This window comes from Diceros bicornis, chromosome X (genome assembly GCF_020826845.1).
Source record: "Diceros bicornis minor isolate mBicDic1 chromosome X, mDicBic1.mat.cur, whole genome shotgun sequence".
NCBI classification, from domain to species: domain Eukaryota; kingdom Metazoa; phylum Chordata; class Mammalia; order Perissodactyla; family Rhinocerotidae; genus Diceros; species Diceros bicornis.
In genome coordinates this window covers 46,443,243-46,466,823 of record NC_080781.1, presented here as the reverse complement: position 1 = coordinate 46,466,823, position 23,581 = coordinate 46,443,243, and the positions used below count along the sequence as shown (strand labels likewise).

General features: G+C 41.2%; 1 protein-coding gene and 1 pseudogene across 12 annotated transcripts in view; one reads left to right on the top strand and one right to left on the bottom strand.

The window, feature by feature from the left end:
- The window catches only part of HUWE1 (HECT, UBA and WWE domain containing E3 ubiquitin protein ligase 1), a 161,602-nt gene that overhangs the window by 19,792 nt on the left and 118,229 nt on the right, over positions 1 to 23,581 (bottom strand). For 8 of the 12 annotated variants that reach the window (XM_058535926.1, XM_058535934.1, XM_058535933.1 and 5 more), the window contains 18 exons: positions 21,297 to 21,492; positions 19,913 to 20,080; positions 18,932 to 19,077; positions 18,445 to 18,511; positions 17,008 to 17,222; positions 12,131 to 12,342; positions 11,499 to 11,681; positions 8,712 to 8,884; positions 8,211 to 8,359; positions 7,385 to 7,460; positions 6,459 to 6,557; positions 5,742 to 5,875; positions 5,386 to 5,554; positions 3,806 to 4,034; positions 2,995 to 3,173; positions 2,618 to 2,707; positions 2,302 to 2,456; positions 1,075 to 1,120 (listed from right to left, as the gene is read on the bottom strand). In XM_058535926.1, the coding sequence (XP_058391909.1) occupies positions 1,075 to 1,120; positions 2,302 to 2,456; positions 2,618 to 2,707; positions 2,995 to 3,173; positions 3,806 to 4,034; positions 5,386 to 5,554; positions 5,742 to 5,875; positions 6,459 to 6,557; positions 7,385 to 7,460; positions 8,211 to 8,359; positions 8,712 to 8,884; positions 11,499 to 11,681; positions 12,131 to 12,342; positions 17,008 to 17,222; positions 18,445 to 18,511; positions 18,932 to 19,077; positions 19,913 to 20,080; positions 21,297 to 21,492 (2,686 nt within the window). The remainder of the gene's footprint in view (positions 1 to 1,074; positions 1,121 to 2,301; positions 2,457 to 2,617; positions 2,708 to 2,994; positions 3,174 to 3,805; positions 4,035 to 5,385; positions 5,555 to 5,741; positions 5,876 to 6,458; positions 6,558 to 7,384; positions 7,461 to 8,210; positions 8,360 to 8,711; positions 8,885 to 11,498; positions 11,682 to 12,130; positions 12,343 to 17,007; positions 17,223 to 18,444; positions 18,512 to 18,931; positions 19,078 to 19,912; positions 20,081 to 21,296; positions 21,493 to 23,581) is intronic. The other 4 variants (XM_058535936.1, XM_058535937.1, XM_058535931.1 and 1 more) reach the window with 3 other exon arrangements.
- On the top strand, positions 12,600 to 12,731 carry LOC131401496 (U2 spliceosomal RNA; annotated as a pseudogene).

Sequence of the window (23,581 nt, the reverse complement as noted above, 5' to 3'; positions counted from 1 at the left end):
GGAAAGTAGTAAGTTGTATAGTTATCTTCTAATTGGGGCCTAATATCCCTACCCCACAACAATACAACTTACTACCTCACCCCGGCATGAGCAGAATCCTCTAGCAAGGGCAGTAGGCAAAAGGCCATTTTACCTGATGACAGATCCTTTCAAAGACCTTTCACCAGATTAAGGGCACCAGGACACCTACCCTCTTTCACTGCTTTAAAAAATATTGTGAAGGCTTTGGTACAATCACTTCCCAACTCAAGTGCCAAAGGAGACAGAAGGTGTAGGGAAGCAGAAGAAAGTTCTGAGGAAATAGGGGTGGGGGAGACATATAATACCACATGGACCAGTTATTAGAATCACAAAAATGGCTACTGATATTAAGTAAATTAGAAGGAGAAACAGAAAGCAAATAGTAGTAATACCATTTAGCATACAGAGCTACCTTCCTAAAAGCAGATTGTTCAAGACAATGTTCCTAGATTTTTAGATTCCACAGACACAAAAAATTTATATAAAAAGGAAAAAATAAGGAGACTAACAAAAGGTTACCAAACTTTTAGTTTAGCCAAGTGAGAAAGAAAATCCCATCGATATCATTTAACAAAAATATTTTGATACCAAAGAACTAGGAAGGATATAATCTCTACAAAAAACAGTCCTTTAAATTGAATAAATTCAGCTTTCTGAAAAACTCATTAAACCTCCCTTATTTTGTTCATTTCCACTGAGGACTGGCATTTGGGAACCACTGTCATCAGGTGTTCTCGTTAAGCATCACATCATGGTGGTTACCAAAGGGGACAGGACACATGGCCTCACTACACATGCCAGAATGCAGCATAGGATAATCAGAACAAGAACCTGAACAGAGCACATCGGAGGGGAAGTGTACCACCGTGGGAAAGACAGTAGACTGTATAGTTATCTCCAAGATGGGGTATGACCCTAAAACTATACAATCTACTACCTCATCTCACAGAGTACCAGTGTTGATCTTCAGCCCACTTGGGCCAGCTACTTGGAAGGATCAGGAGCAAGAGAGTCAACCAATTAGTAAGATGAGGAAAAGGGAGGGAGAGTTACCTGAGTGGGTCTGTTCAGTGGAGTCATTTGTCTTAGATGCAGTACACTACAAAGAGAAGGGACAGACCAGTGTGGGACTTTGCAAGCACATAAGGTAGAGGTCAATTATAATAGCCACCATCCTCCTCATACACCATCTAGGAGTTCAGTGACCTAGATGGAAGATGAGCACTTTAGTGTGCAAATATATCTCCAATTTCTCTAATACACACTCATGTTCAAGGATGGCTTAGGGACAAGGGGGAAACTGCCAGGGGGCTGACTGAACAATGAGAGGAAAGCATAATAAAAACCACTTTAGAGCTGGGCTGAGCATAGGACATGACCTAAACGCAACTGTGAGACCAGCAAGAATGTCTTCAAGTTTCATCTATACGTATTTCCTTTCCTTGAGCTCATTCCAGCTTTTTCAATCACATGCCAGGCTGGCTTATTTTCTTTCTCTCCCTTTTCATGTGTCTGAAACAATGTTACCGTTTGTCAGGTAAAAGTTCTATACAAAAGTATCTGGTTAGATCAAGTTTGTTATCATAACTGAACATTTCAATATCCTCTAACTGCTAAGTGGGGTATAATAAAGTCTTTCACTCGAGTGTTTTTAATTTCTTTGTATTTCTATCATCTTTTACTTATTAATATGTCTTATAGCTATACTGTTCAAGGTCCCAAAAGTTTCAAAAAAAGGTAGGTAGATTCTTCCTAAACCAAAATCATGCTTGAGATTTCACAAATTAAGCCCTAAAAAATGACATGTGGTGATGGGGTTCTGGGTAGGAATATTCTCTCTGATCTGAAGCCTAATCCTAACTTATTCAAATGATGGAATGGGGTCATCTTGGTAAGGTTCCCTCCACACTTGGTAAGGCAATCCACTGAGAAATGGAATTGAACCACCAAGAGCATGGGCTAAGTCAAGGTCACTCTTGTCTAGTTGCAGTCACTAAAAGTAGAGACTACAGAACGTGACTGGTGAGTCAGGAGCTGCTCTGGTTCTGGTTCCAGCTTTCCCCCGCAAGACACTGGAGAAATAATTTTCCCTCTGTGTTTGAATTCTTTGCCCTAAAAACCATGTGAGTGTACGGTAAATTTGGAATGGATCATTTCTCAGGCTCAACGTGAATGTCCTAGGATTTTTCAATCTCTCTTAGTGACACACATATGCCAAAAATGTTTAAAAGTTAAGGCAGACATAGCCAAAGATGAATCCTCCCAGCCCTTGGGAATTACCTGTGCACTCTGATCCCTGTTCTCCTTATCTTCTTTGCCTTTGTCAGTTATCTTTGTTTCTTCCTCAGCCAGTTGTTTCCTGCGTTTCTCCCGCCTTTCTTCCAGCTCCTCATCCCTCAGAAATTCCAGGTGATTGACAATGGGCACTTTAACAACTGGATCAAAGAAGCAAAGATCAGAGGCTGCTCAGGGGAGGTGGGGGAAGAAGCCACGAGGCAGAGCTTGTGGTCATAGAGAACCAAGGTAACAACTTTCCATGCATTTGTCCCAGCCCTGGAAGGCTCACTACTGTCCTGATAACCAAGCTGCCACATACCCGAAACACAGTCATGCATGCTCTCAGCATCAAGAACTTTGCATTCCTCTGTCCAGCGGGTCAGGGCTGTGGGGATGCTGGACAGGGTGCCTGTAGGGGAACAAAGGAGAGTAAGACTCTTGGCCTTGTCATGTGTCAACTGATCCAAAAATTACAGTATTTTCCTAACAGGACCCGGTATCTATCACAAGGTTTGGCACATCACAGGTATCCAGAGAAAATAAAGTTTTTGTCACTCTTGGTTAAGTCATTGAGTGGTTCTGGCTCCTATAAGATGGGGTTTACTCCAGGCAGGGCAGATACTGTTCTGCTTTCCCTCAGCAGGGAAAAAGTAGAATCTGACAAACTGTACCCTCCCTTTCACCAGACAAACTTGCCTGCTTGGCTGGTAGCTGTGCTCTGGTCATGGAAAAAGTCATCCAGCAGTTCATCGTCAGACCGCGCGATGATGTGAACATCATCATTGCCCACCAGGAGGCGGGCCCGACCCCGGCTTTGTAGGGGAAGGCTGCTGCTCAGTTGAAGGATGTCAGCAGCAGCAGAGGGACCAAGCAACCTGTAGAATGAAAGTGGGATGCCATGGTCACTGTACACCCACAGGGGCCCTGCAATCTGTTATAGTGAGATCCTTTCTACATCCTCTAGGAAATGCCTAACACTATTACGAACTTGATCATACTACACAGAAGCCTAAGTTACTTTTGTAACTATTCCATAAGTTTGCAAACTTTATTTGGGCTGAGGTTGCATATTATTCCATAGTTCCTGGCAGAGTGAGTGTCGCTGATAACGCCAGGCACTGTTTTAGGATGTAATACTTCTCTTGTACACCCACTGTAGTCTGCACGTTGATCACTATGACACCTGTATCTCTTTCTTTCACTTCTAAAATTGTTTCTCCCACTAAACTCCAAACCTGAGGGTAAGGATCTTATCCTGTCTATATCTAAAGTGTTAAGTGTTTGGTATGAGATGCTTAATGATTGCTGAATATATGCATACGACATTTAAGCAAAAAGACATGTTATACAATTTGGTATTCCCCAAAAGGCAGCACATATAATCCACAAAGAAATGGACAAACACATTATTTGTGTGTGTGATAAGAGCACTAAGTGATGGACTGTTTCCCCCGGGTGAAGACAATGCTGAAGCCCAGTGAGCACAACAATCTTCTCTGTAACTCACCTCTGGAGTATAAGAGGAGGGTTGGGCTGGCGATTCCCAGGGTAGTGAACGTGAATGGTGTGGCCTGTATTGGCCGTCAGCTGCCTTAGGGTTCTCTGACTGCGCCCGATGCCCTGTGTGAGACGTGTTGTAGAGGAGCCACTGCCCAGCGTCAGGGAACTGTGGTCTGCATGGCGTACCATCAGTGGGTGGGTGGTAGGGATATTTCCTGGGGATGGGGGGATGTCTGCTGCAAGGACAATATGCAAAGGGGTCAGTGCCCAAAAGAAATTTTTTCCATGGTTGTTCAAGTAGAACCATGTCTCCTGGGCCTTACCTCCTCACACGGAAACCTGAGCTTTGTCCTTTCTCCCTCATTCCCACACCTTATTTACAATCACTGACACTACCATAGCTTATGCCACCACATCTCTCACCTAGATACTTCAACAGCCTCCTAAATAGTACCTTCTCCCAATCCATTCTCCACACTATAGCCACAGTGATGCTTCTAGGCCCCTCAGAAACATGCTGTTCCCTCCACCTTGAAGACTCCTCTCCCTCTTCTTGACCTTCTCTTTTGTTCTTGGCCTAGATGCCACTTCCTGTGATTCTACAGATTGGCTTAACAACCCTTTACTCTGTGCTTTCTTATCATACTACAATGTAATGCCTGCATAATTCCTAATAGATCCTAAACTCCTATAAGGGAAAAGGACTGTTTGTTTTTTTTTTTTTTTTACTGCTGTATCCCTAGTACCTAGGACACAGTAGGCACTCCTCATATATTTGCTCAATTTGCTGAATGGAAAGAGACTCAACGTAAGGAAGACTGATGGAAATCACAAAAACGCAAAGAAAATCACAGAATAGAAGGTATCTTGAAAATTATGTAATCCAACCCGTTTTTTATTTTTTTTTCTTTTTCAACTTTTTATTTACAGGTGACAAACTGAGGCTCAAAGAGGTAAGAGACTACTTGGCCAAGATAACAGACCAGAACAGTTCAGTGTTTTCTGCCGTAATACGCTTATGATTTGGGGTCAAGACCTGCCTTCCTAAGACAGCTTGATTTTAAGAACTCGATGCTAAAAGGGAACTCTGATGTTGATGGGGGAGGAGAGAAGAGATTCACTCTCTCCTCCGAAAAGATGCATCCTTGATGAACAGAGTGAATATGCTCAAATCTAGTCCCCAATGCCAAGCTCAAAGGTGTCCATCCAAACTCTCAAGATCCAGTGTTACAGACATAAGGATTATTGATTGCCCTGTCACTGTAGTATGCACATGGGTGCCTGATGTAGTCAGCCTTGAGCTCACACTTTTTAAAAATTCAAGCAAATCATCAAGTTGTCCAGGCTCTAAATGGCTGCCTATTTACTGAGGTGGAGAGAACAAAAGCAGCCTCTCACAATTCCTTCTTCTAAGTATACACTTATTGAGAGAGATGGATTCAGATATCCCTTGCCCCAGGAAGTCAGCATAGGAAATCAAGTGCTGTCTGCATCAGATTGATAGCTGCTCTGGTTCACTGCTTGGCTTACCCTAGAGAAGGGTATAAGAATCAAGAGATAAAACCCAGCTGAGCCCCTGTATCTTACTAGCACTGGAGAACATGTTGTCAAACTCAATGATGAGATCATCCTCCCGGTCAAAGCGTTCAAATCGGACCAAGGGAGAAGCGTTCATATCAGGGTAATCCTCATCCAATTCCATTTCAGAGCCATCGTCGTCATCGTCTTCATCTCCCTCTTCACCTTCATCATCCTCCTTAAGGGGAAAACAGGAGATGGAGAATTGCTGGAGGTAAGGGTTTTCTGAAGTCTGGTGTCATGGCCACATTTGCACATGAGGGAGGGAGGCGCTGAGGCTAGCAACCCAGACTGTTGGTTTTCTCCAGCTCTGTGTTCCCATGGAAGAGGTTGTCTGAACCAACCCAAACACAGTCCCCCCTCACCTGATCATCTTCCTCATCTTCCTCCTCCTCCTCCTCTTCATCCTGACTATCATCCTCATCCTCGTTACTGCCACTGCTGTCCTCTTCCTGAGTGTGCTCCTCCTCATCCTCAGGGTCCAGGATATTCATGGAATCTAAAACAAAGGGAGCACATTGGAGGACTATACTGAGTAGCTAGAAAACAGGCTACCGTGCAGGCCGGCAGACTGAGTGGGAAGGCGATGGGGTATCTGACTCTAGGAGAGGAAGAACCAGATCGGGGGTGATGTACAGATTTAGTGAGCCAGCCCTGGTTTCCTGAGAGTGCCAATCAATGCATCAACACGCTGAGCAGGGTGGCTGAATGTGGAGGCTGGCTATAGGGTGGTGCTTGAGGAGCCATGGTCTAGGACTTGGCCAAGTCTGCTGGTGCCCCCTTGCCTTTCCAGCCCTATTTTGCTATTGACTGCATCCTGTTGATAAGAGGGAATCTGGAGCGATGATAGCAGGTGGGTGAGAAGAAAGCGAACCAAGAAGTGACAAACTTTTGGGCAAGCAGTAGTAACATGTTATTTGAAAAACTGGCTGAGGATAAAGTGGATGGTGTATGTCAGCGCATGCAGACAGATGCTTCCTTATTCTGCACATGTGGGCAGCTGCCTCCAGGAAAACCCTAGTGTAGTGTCTGTCAGACGTGCAGGGCAAGAAGGGAGGCCTTTCTGGCCTCGGCACTCTCACCTTCTCGGTTCGCCTGCAAGGTGGAAGCTTGGCTGAGGTTGGAAGGAGCTTCATCCATCAGCACGTCCTCTTGTGATTCATCCTCTCCACTTCTGCTCACTGAAGGTTACAGAGCAGAGCCTTCACTGAACAACAGAGGACTTCCCTTTCCAGATTGGGTGCGCCTAAAGTAGCTATGTACACCCAGCAGATATCCACTTTTTTTTTTTTGGATGAGGGAGAAGACCTGGGTTCTCTGCTGTTGACTAGCTAGGTGAGCTTGGCCAGTCACTTTACCTGTCTGAGTCTCAGTTTCCTCATCTGTAAAATGGGATGATCACATCTGCCCTGCCAATCCCACTAATTGTGAAACCACAGAGGATAATGGGTGTGAAAAAGCCTTGTCAAATTTAAGAATACACGTCTACTTCCATTTATCCTTTGATTTCCTTCATCAATAAAATAAAAACAAGTAACACATACACCCTTGGAGCCAGGTGACCGTAGGGTACTTTTGCTGTTTTCTCTCTGAGTTGTAACAAGGGCCACCCTTAGGGAATGACCACTTTTTACACTACTGAGACTCAGAGGCGGAAAGCCCCTGGATTTCACTGAAGAACTGAAAGGAAAGCGCTTTCTCACCCTAAAGCCTCTAAAGCCTCCTCTAGGCCTCCATGAATAAACAATCTTGATGTGCCTGATGTATCATCTACACTGATGGCCACCCCCTCCGCCTCCCCCACATAGGCAATGCTTCAGACCCACCACAGGTCTGTAGATGGCTTGTGAATTTCTCATTTGTAAGACTGTCAACATCAAGACAAGCAGCAATCTAGGCTGGCTATGAGCCCTTAGGCAGAGCTGAGCAAGCAGATGATGAGAAAAAGGGTCCTCCCAAGAGAGACTGAGGCAAAGGAAGAGGCTATACTCAGTTCTGGGGCTCTCACCTATAATTGTACTGTTCCCAGATCCGCCATCCCTCTCAAGCAACTCATCTATCAGGTCCTCCAGCTCATTCTCAACCTGGGGAGAAATAGAACATATACATGGATGCACACAAGTCTATCATTGTGCTAGCACTGAAACTCTTTTTAAAAAAAGCCAGCAAGGGAGCATATATTTCTAGGATAATGTGTGACAGAGGATGTTACATTAACACCACACACTTGGCGCTAAGAGCACAGAAACTACCAAGTGCTGCCAATCCACACTCAGACTGTCCTTCAAATGGGTCCATCCCAGTTATCTGAGACCAGGTTAGTCTTTACACTGTCCAGGAATACATGCAGATCTCCTTAGAGCTAGCAGCTTAGGACTGTAGGCCCCATTTCTTACCATTGCTACCAGCTCCAGAAATTACAATGCTTTCCTTAGGGTCTTTAGAAGACTGTCGTTTGAATGCTCCAGTGAGAGCTGGTGCTATAGGCACAACAGTGATATTAAGGAGCTTCCATTAATGATCAGAGCCAAGTAAATCAAAGACCCTGGGCCCAAAGGGCTCAGGCCAGCTTTCAACATCAACATTTCACCTGTGCCTAAGTTTTCTTGTCGGAATCTATTCCATTTCATAGTACAGGGCATCCTGGCCCTGTCCCCATCCCCATTTAATACAATTCGAACATATTTACTGAGCATCTACTAAACATATTATTTGTGCTCCTTTGCAAAGCAGATAGCATTGAAGCAAGGATCTAAAGTACTCACCCACCCACACCACTTGGGGGTTTGGTTCAGTGCCGCAATAGGGGTATGCTGGGTGATCTGCCTCCCTACCTGCATCTCTTGTGAACTGAGCACCTCAGGCTGCCCAGCAATCACCACTGAGTCGGTTTCAGCCTCCCCATCCATGATATCCCCATCTGCCACCTCTGTCTGAGTGACATCATGATCCTCCTCCTGCACTTCTGCTTCCCCAGGCTCGCCTGAAACAATCAACCAACCAGCAAAATAATCAAAGGGTGCCTATGTGCAGGGCACCAGGAGGCAAGCGTAAAGACAATAAGGTCCCTTCCCTGGGCAAGTTTACAAATTCTCAGAGAATAAATGAATGGGTGACAAAGGAAAAGACAAGGCTACGTGTGAGGAAAGCCAAATAAGGCTGCAATTTTAAGGAATTCTTTGTGGGGCAGATTCCCACGCCACTATGACAGATCTCTGGAAGGCCAGCAAGTTCCCAGGGAAACAATACCAAGCCAGAACAGTTGTGATGCCATGTCCATAAAATAACTATGCCCACCCAGCCAGCTCTCCAGTCCATTGGCTCTGATTCCCTACCTGGGTCCTGCTGGTTGCTATTGGTGTCCTGAGAGGCTCCTTGGGCATCCTGCTCAGACTTGCTCTTGCTAGAAGCACTCTTGCTTCCAAAAAGGCTACTGGGCTGGTTCACAATCCGGGAAAGTGTTTCCAAAGGCTTCAGAGCAGCATTGACTGTGTTGGCCATGTTGGGACTGAGATAAAGGAAGATACAGAGATGGACTAAGCACAGATATCCACACTAAAAGGAACCAAGGCTCATCAGAGTAACAACTGATCCCAGGAATGGGGCATGGAAGATATAAGGTGAGCTTGGGACATTTTGTTGTGCCAGAAGGCTTTCAAAAGCAAGAAAGCTTTAAAAAATTAATGGGGTCATTACCACAGGCCAAATTTGAGATAATTTGAGCATCAAAAATAATAATGGGAATAATGCATTATAACACATTAAATATAAAAAGAATCTGCAGCCACAGGGATAGAAAAGCAGGCAGAAGGAGCTCCTCATTATAAAAGAATGCCAGCTAATAAATAGGAATGAGAGAATCAGAAAATCATCACTTTGCAACCAGCAGTGTAAATGATTCAGGCAAGCATCACCAATGAATGCTAAAACTACTGAGTTAAAAATCTTCAGGGCATAGGATATTCACATGACCTTCATATGAGCTCAAAGCATCACCTCACACATAACTTATTAAATATAAACGGGAAAGCTAACCTTTAACTACGTGATCAAACTTAGCATCGTCAATAATGGGACAAATTGACAATATGTGTCTCCTGATGTGACACACTGAGAAGGGCTGACATCACCTGTGTAGTATTCTTGCCAAAAAAAGTTTAACCTGAACCTAACCACAATGAAGCAATTAGACAAATCCAGATTATGGGAGAGTCTATAAGACATTTGGCCTTCTGGATTCTTCAAAGCACTAAAATGTCATAAAAAACAAGAGACGTGTGACAATCAAATGCAATGAGTAACGGTCATTGGATCCTGGATCAAAACACTTTTCCCCAGGCTATAAAGACATACTTGAAATAATTGGGGATATTTGAATATGAAATACATATTGAGTACTATTATATTAACAGTAAATTTCTTAGATGTGATGATGGTATTCTAGCCATATAAGGGGATATTTGTTCTTAGCAAACACACGCTGAAGTAGTCAGAGGTTAAGCATCACGTTGTCTGCAATGAATTTCAAATGATTCAGCTCCTGAAAATGGGAGAGGGGAACTAAAGCAAAAGGACAGAATGCTAACCACTGGTTAATCTAGGTGAGATATATGGTGCTCATTACATTACTGCAAGTTTGAAATTTTTAAACGTTTTAAAAAAAATTGATGAGGTTATATCAAAAGGGCAAAGAAGTCAGCTAGAAGAGGCCCCATGGGCCAAGGGTGTAATGAAAAAGAACATGAAAAAGGAGGATGACTGTAGTGATCCAAATAATTCAATCATTGATTTTAAAAATCAATGAAAATCCGTGAGTCCATAATACCACTTGGAAAATAGCCAGAGAAAACTCGCATTTGAAGTGGTCATTAAACCTATTTTTGACTTTACTCTGAAAATTAGTGCCTTAAAGGAAAAAATTAAGCTTTTATCCTGCCCCAGGCTTTCCCTCCCTGAACTGGGGCTCTATCACAGGAAAATGTCAGCTAATAATGTAGAAGGAATGACAGAAATTAGAAAGTTATCCTTGATTACCCCCAAAGAAATTGACACAGGCAAGGATCATCAACCTGTGTTAAGACCATTAATTGGGCATATGGTTGACAGGGAACTAGACCTTTGTATAGTGTCAAAGTAATAATACAGATTACTTTCTAATAAGAAGGGGGAAAACATAACAGTACAATGATGATTATCACTCTACTCTAGTGGTCAATCTTATCATGATTATTAATAGCAGTTCAAAGAGATGTGTCTCCTCATGATACAATATGATATGTACATTATCTATGATACATCCTAGCCAACAATGTTTAAATTGCTCTATTAAGCCTCTATAGCTCTAACTAGAGAAGTTTACAGAAAATAGGGAGTAAAAGAACAAGTAAAACTACACTGCAAGGAACTAAATGGATGAAATCTAGAAGGTGGAACATATTGCAGGACAGTAAGCCCAGTCACTTCAACAAGTTAGTGTCATGAACAACAGCAATAAAATGAAGATTAAAAAAATTAAGGATCTGTGTTAGACTAACAGAGGCTCTGAGGACATAACCAGATGTAATGCAAGGTCCGTTAACTGGATTCTGGTTTGGACAAAAATTTTTGAATATGGATTTAGGCACTAGATAGGATGAAGATTTATTTACACAGAAAGGTAGAGACTAGTAACTGAAAAAACAACAACAAAAACCCCAACCCAACCCAGGTTACACAATAGCACATATAATATCACTTTAGTAAAAAATGTTATTTATGTATGTCAAGAAAATCATTGTAAGACATACAGTACGGTAACAGCAGTATCTGGGTGGTAGGAATATGGTGTCTACTTTATTTTTGCTCATCTGTCATTTCTTATGATACACATATAATTATTTTTATAATAAAAGGCATTTTTAATTAAAAGAGGAAGGGAAAAAAATTACTGAGATAGTCCAACTCTTGAGTTTGTAGCAAATGAGAAAATTAAGGCCTAAAGAAAGGAAGGTGTCTTTCTTTGGGTGTAGGTTCATACCTACACCCAAACTTTTCCTATCACACCGTCTGCTCACTATTCATCTGGCGAGGATACATGGAATACCAGGCAAAAGCCTGAGGCTGGAGCTCGGGAATAATTTTACCTGGACAGGTCCAGGCTGTGAGGCACTCTGGCCAGGTCATTAACAAGTCCCTTCTTCAGGAAGAGTCGAATGATGTTGTTCATGCCATTGTGTTGGGTCTTGGCTGTGGCACTGCTGTAGAAGCTGGAGGTGGAGGGGCAGGACTCCATGATAGTACTGATGATACACATCACTGCCTGAAGCCTGGGAGAGAAGTTTGACACCTCTATCATGTGAATACAGCCCATTCTTATGCCACGTCTTCACTAACTCGCCTCAGATAACCCTCCTGTGCCCTTTGTGTTTCCTTCTGGAGGTAACATCTAAACAGGTGAGAACTCACTCCCTGGGTAGTAGCATTTCTCATTTTCTTTAAAAAATCTAAAAAATGAGATTGAATAACCTGCTCAACTTCTTGCTTGAAAACTCTAGAAATATAATGAAAACATCTCTGTTTTTTCTAAGCTGCTTACCCACCTCCTCCCAATGTAATCAGCGCTTGGGGTATTCTGAAGCACTAGAACTATTTGAGAGGACCAGAGAATATACCAGTATGACTGGAACTCTTGTTCTAGTGCAAGGAATCCCATGGGCCAAGAATGGAGTAAGGGGATGCTACTGGTTATCAGCACTAGGTGAGGCACAGATTTTACCTGGCATGTTTCTCTGTACTCTCAGCCATAGCCAGTGCCCGTCCCAGGGCTGCTTTTACTTCATTCACAAGGGCCACCTGGGCATCTGTGCCACTCCCTGCAGCAGCCAGGCTTGCGAGGAATAGGCGGGCCAGGGCAGGTGTGTCCTTGTCTTCTGCATTCTGGGTATGTGGGAGGAGGTGGTCCAGAACAAAAGCTAGCACACTGCAGTCCTGAAAAGTCATTGATCATGACATTTACTCACAAGCACAATTATGCCATATCGTTTGCATATCAACAAGGTGCACGCATACACAGAGTTGATCCTTGAAGTCACCCAGTCACTGACTATCAGGTCCACTTTATAGATGAGAAAACCAAGGCTTAAAGGTACAAGCTAAGTGAGTAGCAAATCCAGATTTTTATGCCTCCAAATCCCATTCATTTCCCACTACACAGTTTACTCATCTTCATTTAGATGTTACTTGGAATTGCTTCTTGGCCTTTTGGCTAAGATCAAGTGTAGATATTACTTGGCATTTCTTAAAACATTTTTATGTGTGATATTTAATAGAACTGTTCACAGCGAACCTATAAAATAGTTAAGACAAGTTCAACATTTTCCCCATCTGACAGATGGGTAACCTGAGGCCCAAGAAACATGGTTGCACAAAGAACTTAAGTCAATGGCGAGGATTCAAATCTTGATTCCTAACTGAGTGCTATAACATCTTCAGTATTCAATCAAATTGTAATATTTACTGACACCTACAATGTGCCCAGGACCCTGGGCTAGAAATTGGCAGGGAATGAATTAGAAACAGCACAGTCACAGATATTGATATGTAAAAATATTTAATGCAGGGTTACTTAAAATAGCAAAAAAGGCCAACAACAGGGAAGGAAAATTAAGTCAGATTTTTCTTTTTTCTCTAATGATTTCTGCCTTGATAACTCCTTATCTTAGAAAGAAACTTAGTTCTGTTGTCATTCAAGCAGATTTTGGATCAAAATGCATTGATGATTTTGGATACTACTCAACTGTACACTTTAAAAAATGCTTAGTTTTGGGGCCGGCCTGGTGGCATAGTGGTTAAGTTCATGCGCTCCACTTTGGCAGCCCGGGGTTCGTGGGTTTGGATCCTGGGCGTGGACCTTTGCACCACTCATTAAGCCATGCTGTGGCAGTGACCCACATACAAAATAGAAGATGGGCACAGATGTTAGCTCAGGGCTAATCTTCCTCAGCAAAAAGAGGAAGACTGGCAATGGATGTTACTCAGGGCCAATCTTCCTCACAAAAAATTTTAAAAAAAGCTTAATTTTAACTCAAAATGGATCAAAGACCTGAAGGTGAGACCTGAAACTATAAAACTCATAGAAGAAAATATAGGCAACACACTATTTGACATTGGGTTTAAAGGAATCTTTTCGGATGACATGCCTACCCAGACTAGGGAAACTAAAGAAAAAATAAACAAGCGGGACTTTATCAGACTAAAGAGCTTTTATAAGACAAATGAAACCAGAATCAAGATGAACAAACAACCAACCAGCTGGGAGAGAATATTTGCAAAACATACATCTGACAAGGGGTTGATCTCCATAATATATAAAGAACTCACACAATTGAACAACAAAAAAACAAACAACCCGATCAAAAAATGGGCAGAGGAAATGAACAGACACTTCTCCAAGGAAGATATACAGATGGCCAATAGGCACATGAAAAGATGCTCAACATCACTAATCATCAGGGAAATGCAAATCAAAACAACACTAAGATACCACCTCACGCCCGTTAGAATGGCTATAATCACCAAGACAAAAAACAACAAATGTTGGAGAGGATGTGGAGAAACAGGAACCCTCATACACAGCTGGTGGGAATGCAAATTGGTGCAGCCTCTATGGAAAACGGTATGGAGATTCCTCAAAGAATTAAAAATAGAGATGCCCTATGATCCAGCCATCCCACTACTGGGAATCTATCCAACGCACCTGAAATCAACAATCCAAAGAGGCTTATGCACCCCTATGTTCATTGCAGCATTATTCACCATAGCCAAGAAGTGGAAGCAACCTAAGTGTCCCTCGACTGACGATTGGATTAAGAAAATGTGGTATATATATACAATGGAATACTACTCAGCCATAAAAAAAGACAAAATCGTCCCATTTGCAACAACATGGATGGGCCTGGAGCGTATTATGTTAAGTGAAATAAGCCAGAAAGAGAAAGACAAACACTGTATGATCTCACTCATATGTGGAATATAAACCAACACATGGACAGAGAAAACTGGACTGTGGTTACCCGGGAAGTGGGGGTGGGGGGTGGGCACAAGGGGTGAAGGGAGTCATATATGGGGTGATGGACAAACAAAAATGTACAACCCAAAATTTCACAATGTTAGAAACCATTAAAACATCAATTAAAAAAAAAAAAAAAAAGCTTAATTTTATGTGACTTTTACCTCAATAAAAAATGCACTGAAGAATTTTAGAGTCTGGGAAATTAGATAACATGACCTTGTTAAGGTCATTAGAAAGAAAAATTTGCCAGTAGTGAATAAAACACAAAGTTAAACAGTTTTCTGAACAAAAGTGTAAATAATCTTATGTGATATTATTAGTAAAAATTAGAAAAAAGCTTTGCAATTTGGGAAAGCAGTGTGACCTTGGGCAAGTTACTGACCTCTCTGAGCCTTCTCTCTTCTCTTAAGGGGAGCAATACCAACAACCTTGCAGTGCTGAGCTGAGGATTATCAACACTACTTGTAAAGCACCTCTGAGTACCCAGTACCAGTTGGTCACATGACACATAATAAGCAGACACTTAATAAATTTGCAATTAAATGTCTTATTCCACAAGTAATGCTATTATAAATTATAACTACAACTAGCATAACTGAGTAAAAGCTTTGAAATAAATGCCTAATACATACACTCCAAAAAGGACTTATATCCAGAATATATAAAGAACTCAATAGAAAACAAGAATAAAAGACTTAGACAACTTCACAAAAGAGAATATCCAAATGGCTAATAAAGACAGGAATTTTTTTTTCTGCTGGGGAAGATTGGCCCTGAGCTAACATTTGTGGCCAATCTTCCTCTTTTTTGCACGTGAGCCACTGCCACAGCATGGCCGCCAACAGACAAGTGGTGTAGGTCTGTGCCTGGGAACCAAACCTGGGCCACCAAAGTGGAGCACACCAAACTTAACCACTAGGCCACTGGGGCAGGCCCAAGACAGGGAAATTTTAACCATACTGCAATACCACTACAAACCCATTAGAACGGCTAAAATGAAAGACAGGAAAAACACTAAGTGTTGACAAGGAGGTGAAACAATTTGAACCCCCATATGCCGTGCTGGTGATAATATAAATTAGCACAGCCACTCTGTAAAACTTTGGGCACCATTTGCTAAAGCTGAACAGACCAGCAATTCTATTCTTAGGCATATACCACCCAAAAGAAATGCTTATATATGTTCACCAACACATGTATAAGAATGATTGTAGCAGAACTACTTTTAACACCTCCAAATGGGAAACTACCCAATTGTCTATTAGCACTAGAATGGACAAAAAGATTCTGTTATATTAACACAATGAAATTCTATACAGCAATGAAAACAAACTATACACAACTACACACAAAAATGAATCTTGCAAACATGTTAAGCAAAAGAAGCTAGACACAAAGGAGTACATACTGTAAGATTTCATTTATATAAAGTGTAAAACCAACCTACGGCATTAGAACTCAATTTAATGGTGACCTTATGGAAGCTCAAAGGGGAGGGGAAGATGCATGAAGGCATGAGAGGGGTAGCTTTTGTGGAGTTTGTAATGTTTTAATTAATTTGGGTGGTGGTCATCCCCCACCCAAAATTAACTGACGAATCACTTGGAATAGTATATTTTTGTATGTATTTAGAAAACTTGGATTAATGTAAAAATAGCTTAAAAAATGGCAGCTGCTTTCATAGATCCTTTGTCTGCAACATTTATTGCCCCTGCCCCACTCTCAGACCCTTTACTGCTTACTAACCATAAAATTACTATGTGACCCCCAAAACAAAGTCCCTTTTATGAAAAAACCTCCTTGGGCACCCCTTTTACATATAAGGGAACATGATATAGTTTCTTCTTCAAGTGCCCTCTCACTTGAAAAATCTAACCTGAAGATAATTCCATATCAGGACACGTAAAATAGGACTTCGTTCTTTCTCACAGCTCTATTGATGGACATTTAGGCTTTTTCTATATTCTGTATTACCAATACTATTACCATGTCTGGTGTCTTTGCACAGGTGTGAGTACATCTGGAAGCATACCGATATTCTTGTGTATTTGGTTTATTCTACTGTCCCCTAGACACCTTTACTTAGATGACCCATATTTTCTCTTCAAACCACTTCCTATTCTAACATAAAAGGAATTAAAAAAACATAAAATGAACATCTCTGAGTCCTTGATTTCGCCCTCATCCTCCAAATCTAATTTCTGTCCTTTTCTACATTTAAAATGTCTCTTCAACTCAGCCATTCCCCCACTGCCCCAACTTCACCAAGATGCTGTATTATCTAGATTACTGTATCAGATTCCTAACTGGTCTCTCCGACTTCAGTCTTGCCTTCTGCAGGCTTCACACTGCAGATCGAGTGATTTTCTACGAACAAATTAACTGCATCAACTCAGTCCCTGCAATGAGCCTGATGGCGCCACATCATGGGGAAAAGGCCTAGCTCTTTAATGTGTCCTAAGAGGCTTCTGCCTCTTTCATCATTGGGCTAGCATGCATGGGTTCCTAGCAAAGCATCCAACACATAGCAGGTATCCAAAGGATGACAATATAAAATCTTTAGCAGAAGTTGGAAATATTACCTCTTTGATCAGCTCAGATTGGCCCACAGTGTAGCTGTAGTTGGCAATCAGGGTAGCAATACCAACATAGGACCTCACCAACTCTGCCAGAAGACGAAGAATAGTGGAAGTGGGCATTAAAGGTTTGCTACCCTTGCCTTTCTGCTTGCCTTCTTCAGAGGCCCGGTCCCCTTCTTTATCTTTCTTCCCATCCCGAGACTCCTCCGGAGTTGAAGCTGTTGAGCAAGAGCCAAACACTGGTTCAATTTCACACTGGAATATTGGTGAAATCAAGCCTTAGGTGGAAAGAATACCACTTCCACTTCTTTAGGCCACTTGTACAAATCGAATGCCTTCCTCATACTGCAGTAGAAGGATAGCTAGGACAACCCAGGTCTCAGACATGGTCTGTGGACATACAGCACAGCAGGGAGGCTTTGCCCAAGTGTTCATACACCTTCCACCATTTCCCTCCTCTTATACATAATTTTATGCTCCCGAAATACTGTACTAACAGTAGTTCTCCAAACATCCCTTGTGTACTCTTTTACCTCTTCCTTCCTGCATGTCTGCTTAGCACACATTTACTTATCCAGCTCAGCTCAAATGCTCATCTCCTCTATAAATGCTTTCCTGTCTCATCCAGGCATACTGAGATACTATTAACTATTATATCATGTGCCCACTATACCTTATCCAAGCATGCCTCCATTCCAGCAGTGATCTTGTATTATAACTGTTGCAGGTCTCCTTCACTAAACAAAATTCTGTAAGTGCAGGGAACGAATCTAATTCATTTTGGTGTCTACTACAGTCTGCCACATAGTGGGCACTGATGCTTCCTTTGAATGATACTGTCATCACCCATACTACACACTACATATGAGCAGTAAGTCCACCAAAATGAGTTAACCAGTATTTTACTAATTTGATTTATCTCCAGGGACTAGTCTAATATTAAGTATGATGTCTCCTAACTTAGATCTCAAAGATCATTCCTATCTAAGGAGAAGCAGCTCTTGAAAGGTCTCATTAGAACTGCTTCCACATGACATTCCTCTAATTTTTGCCAAGTAGCCAAAAGGCTCTACTGACACTGTTAGAAGGCAAGAATCCATGCAAACCTTATAGCTTAGAAGAGTGTCATTGGCAGCAAAGCTCTATAAGCCAGCATGGAAGCCACCAAAAGACATATATGAGGTGGTTTAAAGAGTAGAACTAAAGGATGTTACCATAGCAACCATTACTAGGTTAGTTAAGTCATAGTTCCATTATCTTTAGCATATGGAAACCCTTTATTTACAGAACACTGAGCTCACTCCTGAGAAAATTCACTTAGACAAGTAAATTTAACAATTATGCCTGTATTCTTCTACCTCCTGCCTAGGACATACACAGTTTCTTCAAGTTGTCCTCTCAAGAAATAAGAAAAAAAGAGGGAGGAAAGTGAACCATTACCTTCTCCTTGGGATGTCCCAGATGCAGAAGTCTCAGTGGAGGCACCATCTGCAGCAAAGACCTGACTCTATGGAAGAAGAAAACTCCTGAGCCATTATTAATTTCAAAGACAGCTGCCCACAAATGGCAGGACTCCTTCCCAGGGTAGTGGTTATGAATTCTACAGATTCTCTTTGGCCCATCTTTTAACTACCTTTCTCCCCTATATTTGTGGGAAGCCATCACTATAAATAGTGACTGGGAGACTAAGGGGGAAGGGACAGCGAAAGATGAGACTGAAAAATGAATTAAGGGAACATTTACAATCCAAGGAAAGAAAAGAAAAGCCCAGGGACACCCTAATATTATCTTCATTTTTAGGCAACAGATAATTTTACAGATACATCAAAATTAACACCTTTGGAATTCCCTTGGCATAACCCTAAATACTGAGAACACATAGGCATCAGAAAGAGAGAAGGAAGATAGGAGGTTGGAAATGACTTACATTAATGGAAAAACCTGACTGTGTATCAAAATCACTGCTCTGACGAGTAAGTGACCGGTACTGCTGGTATACATCATCGCCCATGTCTTGCAAGAGCTGGCCAACCTCTTGGGTCATACCCCCAGGTTTAGGATCAGATTTGTCTGCTAGAAAAACAAAAACAAAACTCTTTTGTAACTGTGCAATGTTAACGCCTATTTGGTAGCTTGGTCAATTTCACTCTAAGTTGCCAGGAATATTTACGTAGTGATATTGCTAGTCTTTCACTTAAGAATGAGGAGAAACATAGTATAACCAAGAGAGCATGGTGGAAAGCCTTATTCCATCACTAATTTTGTGACCACAGGCAATTTACTTATTCTCCTCACTTTCCTCAGCTTTCACTACTAAGCTTAAAATGAACATACTTGGTATTATGCCTAAAGAGGTCAATAAATGCTTGCTATAGCTATATAGCTAAATTATTTTTTTTAGCGGGGGGGGGGGCAAAATATATGAGGTGGGGTAAAGGTTCTGTGGTTGTAGGAGAAGCAAGGAGCTCTATATGGATCAGAGTGCTATATGGATGAAAAGCACCAAAATAAAGATTCAGATTTTCTTGACTTATTAGAGGCAGTATCCATCAGTTTTTGGCAATTCTGTGGTACTTATCAAATAAGTATGTTCTGAATAAAATCCAGAAATATATAACCCAATCTCCTCATTCTTATCATTCAAGACTTATTTCAGAAATCACTTACTCTAAGAAACTTCCCTATAGGTCCCACCATCACCAGGTCAGGTGCCTTGCTCTAGGACTCACCACTACCTTGGCATCAGTCACATTGTGTGACTTACTACCTTCTTCAGAGAAGTGCACTGTGTGTCTTATTTATCTTGATTCCCAGAGCATGGGCACATAGTGAGTGCTCACTAAGCCATGAGCTGGTTGAAATGACCCAGGCAAAGTGCCCAGCCTCCTGAGGTGGGCTAACTACATACCTTCCTCTGGAGCATGGTATGCAGCCAGGGCATTCAGCATATCATAGATCACTTCCTTGATAGTATCAGGAATGACAGGCAGAGGTGAGGGCTTCAAAGGGGTTGTCTTCACTAGTTGTACAGCATTAGGGCCTTTAATTCTAAGATTCTCGAATTCATCATCTGAAGCTAAGCCAAAGGGAGACAGAGAAAAATCAGTCAATAGTAAACCGGTACTCACACTTAGTTACCGATTAAGACTCAGAAGTGGGCTTGTATAATATACAAGCTTGGGACAGGAGGTCATTTCCAAACTACATTCAAGTAGCCTACAAGAAAATCTGGCTTTTACCTTCCCTAAATCCCACAGGATTTAATATAGTAGGGTACCAAACAGGAAAACGAGTACAGGCTTTGGAGCTGGGGAGACTTGGGGTTTTGAAATTTAGTTCTGTTACAGCATCATGGCCAAATTACTTCAACAAACCTCAACTTTCTGTTTTGAAATTTGAGGATTAAATGAGACCATAACAAGAGAAATGCCCAGCACAGGGCCAACCACATAGCTGGGGCTCCCAAAATAATTAGTCCCCCTCCCAACTTTTTATTTAAAAAGACCCCCCACAATCCTACAGAAGAGTTGAAAGGTTAGTATAAGAAACATCCATATACTTTTCATCCAGAACCACCATTTGTTTACCCCTAAATACAACTGCCTCCACCTAAGATCAACGATATTTTTCTACATAACCGCAATATCACTGTAACACCCAAGAAATTTAATATGGATACAAATTATACTATCTAACACATAGTCAGCATTCAAATTTCTCCAAATCTCCTTTATCTGGATCCAGAATCCCATTCAAGGTTGTTGTGGGTTCTCTCTCTCTAGTCTCCTTTTATCTAGGAGATCCTTGCATTTTTTTTCTTTCACGACATTAATATTTTTGAAGAGTTTATTAGGCCAGTTGTCTTATAAAATGTCTCACAATTTATATTTATCTAATTGTTTCCTTATAATTAAATATAGGCCAAACATTTTTGGCAAGAACACACTGATGATATTGTGTACTTCTTACTGCATGACATGAGTCACATGTCCATCTGTCCCTCAATTATCACTCTATTTGTAAACCATTCACTGTACGTAAGCCCTGTTGCCACACCAAGATGAGTTCTTTAAAGGCAAGGACTAGACTGAATGTGTCCTTGGTATCTCTGGCACAGATCACCACAGGGTAAGGATCAGAGAAGCTGTGAACTGACCTACATGATCAACCAGCCAATGTCCCAACACTTGCCTAAGGAGGCTTTCCAAGTTATAGATTTCCTCATAGAAAACCTCTGGAGTTATACTAGGCCACAAACTTCAATGTCTCAAAGGCCAGAAGGGGAAACTCACCGGTTCCTGAGCCTCGAGGGGCTGGAAGGGCAATACGGATACAGCAGTTGGCCACTTCCGTGAAAATGTCTGGATTGCGGCATGCAGCTGGGCCAAGGACACGAAGGATATAGTTGATCTCCCGAGAGCCAAGGCTGCCAGATACAACACCAGAGGTAGTACTACCAGCTCCACTTGTAGCTGCTGAGCGAACAACCTAGTAAAAGAGAGGAAGAAACATTGCTGATTAAAAACCACTTTCTAAAAATACAACTGCATTCAAGGAAGAGTTATCAAGGATTAAAATACTAACCAAGCTCTGCCTCAAGACAGTAGATGACAACTTTAGATTTTGGGGTGAAAGATACACTTGGTCTTTCAAGTCCCATTGCTTCTCAACTCAAAAAATTTGGCTTATAAAAAAGTTACAGCATTCAGCATACCCCAAAACTATCAATTATTAGACCAGATGGCATGTGATCTTTACAGAAATTGGGAGATGTATCTAGACCATTGATCATTCATCCAGATTATGGCTCCCACATTTAAGTGCCAGGTCCTAGCTTCCCAAATGCTGTCTCAATTTTAAACTAGAATGGTTCAAACTCTAAAAATATGTAATATTTATATCCACTTAGTGTATAAGAACAAAATTAAATGTTTTCATTATGCCTCAAAGTTTATTATCAGTCTCAGATAATGACAGCCACAGGAGATATCAAACTATTTATGGATTGTTTGCTTTGATACCACAGGGCTCAGACATCGTTATGCTTTTGCTCTTCTCATAAAGTGACTTGTCGATCATAGAAAATACAGGAAAGTATAAAGAAAATAACTCCATTGTATTTTCCATTATCTATTCCCTCATGAAGTATGTTCACGAAGATAAACATCTTTTAGAACGTTAATGCTTTTCTTACCAAATCAGTCATGCTCTTTAGTTTAGCCTATTAACCCCTGTATCTTGCCTGTCAGGCTGGAATTATAAAATAACTCTCATTTTTTAAATACCAAAAAATGTAATTTTGCTATAAAGAATGTGCCATAATTTTATTTATCCAGTCCTCTACTGGACATTAGATCTCTAGTTTCCTGATATTACAAGTAATTCTAGAGTGAACATTCTTGTGTATGTACCTTGACATACTTGACTTCAATTATGAGATAAATTCTTAGCCATAAAATTTCTAGGTCAAAGGATATCTCAAACTGACAGTACCAAATTGCCCTCCAATGTGGCTGCACCAATTTTCACTCCTATCAAAAGTAAGAGTATGCCTGGTTCTCCACACCCGTATCTGCAATGGATATTATCAAGCATTTACATTTTGCCAACTTGATATGTTAAAACTGCCACTGATCTTCCTTTGCTCCCCACACCCCCAAATACAACTTCCTTTAAGCTTAGAAAGTTTTCTCTCATCCAATAAGACCCTATATCTTATTCCTAGCATTTTTTAAGTTGTATAAGTTTTACACATTTTAAGTATTTTGTTTTTCAAGTCAGAATCCTGTCTGTATATATAGTTGTTTCTTCCTTGTTAGGCTGTCTCCTGACCTTGGATCAATGTTCATGCTGCCTTTAACAGCTCTCCTTCTTTTGATTTTGCTCATGTCAGGTGAAGTCAAACAGGCTGGGTGAAGAAGAACTGTCTGAAGAATGTGAGATATATACTGATATACACATAGAAGTATAAAGTGGTACCACCTTTCTCGCAAGCAACTTAAAAAATATTTACACCTTTTGATCCAATTTCTAGAAATCTCTAAGAAAAACAATATTAAACTTGACAAAGCTATGCACAAAAATGCATATTCCAATACCACTTATAAACATGGAAAACAATGTCCCAGGAGAGGAAAATGAAAGCGAAGTCTAGTAACATTCACATGATGACTGCTGACAAAGAATTAGTAGGAAGACAAGAATCCTGTAAAAATACTGAGAAAAAGCCCTACTAGTAAGATGTTTGCCCCCTATCCCTCCACTGATGTCATACACCTTTTTACTTTTTCTGATTACTCTGTCATTTCTTCCACTGCTTTTTATGTTCCCTAAAATAAACATATAAGCTTCAGTTTTCTGATTTGCAAAATGGTTTTTTTGTAAAGAGCTTATCACAGTGTCTGGCATATCATAAATATTCCAAAAACTTGACTACTTTTACAACCCTAAAACACAATGTTTAGAAAACATGCTCTTGGGTGAATGCATGAGAATTACTCCTACAAGGGAATGATCTTTAAGATGTGAGGTTGGCGGAAGGCATCCCAGCTCCTTATTAACGGTTTTTGGTTCAAGA